This window comes from Aureococcus anophagefferens, assembly GCF_000186865.1.
Source record: "Aureococcus anophagefferens unplaced genomic scaffold AURANscaffold_285, whole genome shotgun sequence".
Lineage (NCBI taxonomy): Eukaryota > Pelagophyceae > Pelagomonadales > Pelagomonadaceae > Aureococcus > Aureococcus anophagefferens.
In genome coordinates this window covers 1,603-4,270 of record NW_008705818.1, presented here as the reverse complement: position 1 = coordinate 4,270, position 2,668 = coordinate 1,603, and the positions used below count along the sequence as shown (strand labels likewise).

The window sequence follows — 2,668 nt, the reverse complement described above, 5'->3', positions numbered from 1 at the left end:
CCAGACCACTCGACGACCCGACCCACGCGCATGGCGGTGTCCGTCGAAGCAAAAGTCGCGCGCGGCCCTTCCATTGTGCTGCTGGAACCGCCTGGATGCGCGCGTCAAGCGCTGAGAGCGATATTTGGCGCGCACGTTCTGAAAACATGGGTGTATGGGTCATCGATCGCAATATCCAGCGCGCGCACCGCCGCAACGCGCGCGCCGCACCGCGCATCGCTCCGCCAAATATCGGCTATCGGTCGCAATATCTAGCGCGCGCCGCGGCGCGCGCACCAATGTCCGCATCGCGCCGCGCGCAGGCGCGATGGCCGCCTACGACGGGAAGACGCCCTTCATCCTGCTCGCGCGGTGCCACATCAAGCCCGACGCCGACGTCGACGCCTACCTCGCGGCCGCGCGCGTCGCCGACAAGGCCGTCATGGAGTCGGAGCCGGGCATGCTGCACCACACCTTCGACGTGGATCCCGACGATCCGCGCATGTTCGTCTGGAGCGAGGTCTACAAGGACGACGAGGCGCTGCTCTTCCACCTCACGAACCCGCCCCTGCAGAAGTTCGTGCAGCAGCACTCCGAGGAGTTCGGCGACGGCTTCTCCATCGAGATCTACGGCACGCTCGACGCGGAGACGAAGAAGAAGTTCGACGCGACGGGCTTTCCCATCAAGTACTTCGACACGAAGCTCGGCTACTCGCGCGTCAACGACGCCAAGTGCGCCGTCATGTGAGTGAACACGACGTCGTGCGCCGTCATGCGAGCGCACAAGCGCGCGCGCCGTCCAAAGCCGCGGAACGCGCGAGGAAGACCCAGCGAAACACGCCGCGCTAAAAGAACGACGGACATCACTTAGACGCGCGCGCGGGAGCATCGAGGAGGCGGCCGGGGGAGGCGCCGAGCTCACCGCTCGCGGCGGCGGCTTAGTTGTGCGTGATGGGGTAGAAGAAGTGGTGGTCGCACGAGTCGAGCTGGGAGTGGAGCATGGCGCCCGTGACGCCGAGCATGGCCGCGCGGCCGTTCTGGAGCTCGCAGGTGAGGGCGCGCTGGCGGGCCGTGGGGTCCTCGATCTGGTTCGTGAAGGGGTAGCCGCCGGGGATCGTGCCCGCGGAGCCGTCGTAGCCGCCGGGGAGGTTCTGGGGGCCGCCCGTGTACTGGGTCGCGGGCATGGCCGCCGTCTCGGCGATGAAGCCGAAGGCGACGATCTGGAAGAGGCCGAACTTGGGGATGTTCTCGATGGCGTCGAAGCCGTAGCCGATGTCGGAGAACTGGACGGAGCCGTCGAGCGTGATGGAGCCGGGGAAGGTGATGCCGAGCTCCTGGACCATCATGCCGATGAACGCGGTCATGGCGATGCGGCCGTGCTTGATCTCGACGGCGCGGCGGCGCGCGAGCGACTCCTGCTCGTCCCAGAACTTGCCCGACGGCACGACCGTCGACATGGACAGGAAGGGGTCGAGGCCGATCTCGGGCACGGGCAACTCGCCGGCCTTGGCGACGACGCTGGCGGCCTTGGCCGTCGACGAGGACTGCTGGAAGGCCGCGGCCGGGGCGACGAGGGCGAGGGCGAGGGAGAGCTTCATGGTGGCGTGTGGGAGGCCTGCGCGCGCAATGAGTTCGGGTCGTGTCGCGGCCGCGCGGGTTGCGGTGGGGTTGCACGAGGTGTATGGGGGTCGCGGCGGGGTCGCGCGTGCAACTGGGGACTGGGTGGGTGGGTTCTGGACGCTGCATTCGACGAGGTTGAGATTCTAAAAAGGCTTGAGTCTCGGATCGGATTGCGGCCTCAAGTCGGCCATGTTGACCCTCAAGTCAACAGGTTGAACGCGATGGGCAGCCTCCTCGCGTCACTCCGCAGGCTAGCAGCCTCCCGTGGCTGCCGCGGAAGCCATGCCCACGACAGGCAGTCGCCTGACGAGCCATCCATGCCGCGCTGACCCATGAGGCTCACCGTCGAATGCCTCGGCCGCACCCACGCCTTGCGCTTCGCGCGGCTCGACCGGCCCATGCGCAGCCTCGCCAAGGCCGTCGCCAAGGCCGCCGGCGTCGAGCGCGTCGTGCTCGAGGCGGACGGCGGCGTCCTCGACGGCGCCGCGAAGGTCAGCGCGGTCCTCCGCGACGGCCAGCGGCTCGTCGCGCGCGTCCCGCTGGACCTGCCCTACGACGAGTTCGACGTCGTCGTCGTCGACTTTGGGCGCGCGGGGAGCGGCGCGCCGTCGTGCTCGCCGGAGGCGCCGGCCTGGGTCTGCAGCCGCAGCGACGTCGAGCGCCGCGCGGCGAACGCCGTGCTGGGATCGCCGACGTCCGTCGCGGCGCACCCGCGCGAGGCGGGGCCGCACGTCGTGAGATGGGGCGACCTCGAACGGTCGTTCACGGCGGTCGCCGCGCGCCGGCCCGCGCCCTGGCAGACGCTGCGGCCCGCGGCGCGCGCGCGCGTCCTGCGGTGGCTGCGAGCGAACGGCGTCGACGCCGCGACGGACCGCGTCGACGCCGCGCAGCTGCCGCTGCCCCGCGTCGACGCCGCCGACGACGCCGCGCCCGTCGCCTGGCGGCGGCCCGCCGCGGGCGAGGTCGTCGTGCTGCCCGACTTCGTCGACGAGGCCCTCGCGCGGAAAATAATCAACGCGGCGAAAAAACGGCTCGCGGCGAGCGGCCTCATGGGCGACGGCGGCGCCGC

At 70.2% G+C, this 2,668-nt stretch overlaps 2 protein-coding genes across 2 annotated transcripts; one reads left to right on the top strand and one right to left on the bottom strand.

Moving 5' to 3' along the window:
• Position 1: 1 nt before the first annotated feature.
• AURANDRAFT_60390 (hypothetical protein) lies at positions 2–832 on the top strand (the record flags this gene model as incomplete). Its single annotated transcript, XM_009044385.1, has 1 exon — positions 2–832. The coding sequence occupies one exon, from the start codon at positions 308–310 to the stop codon at positions 725–727; it is 420 nt and encodes a 139-aa protein (XP_009042633.1).
• An 85-nt stretch (positions 833–917) lies between these two features.
• Positions 918–1,577, bottom strand: LHC61 (putative plastid light harvesting protein; the record flags this gene model as incomplete). The annotated part of the gene is made up of 1 exon (XM_009044383.1): positions 918–1,577. The coding sequence occupies one exon, from the start codon at positions 1,575–1,577 to the stop codon at positions 918–920; it is 660 nt and encodes a 219-aa protein (XP_009042631.1).
• Between the last annotated feature and the right edge of the window lie 1,091 nt (positions 1,578–2,668).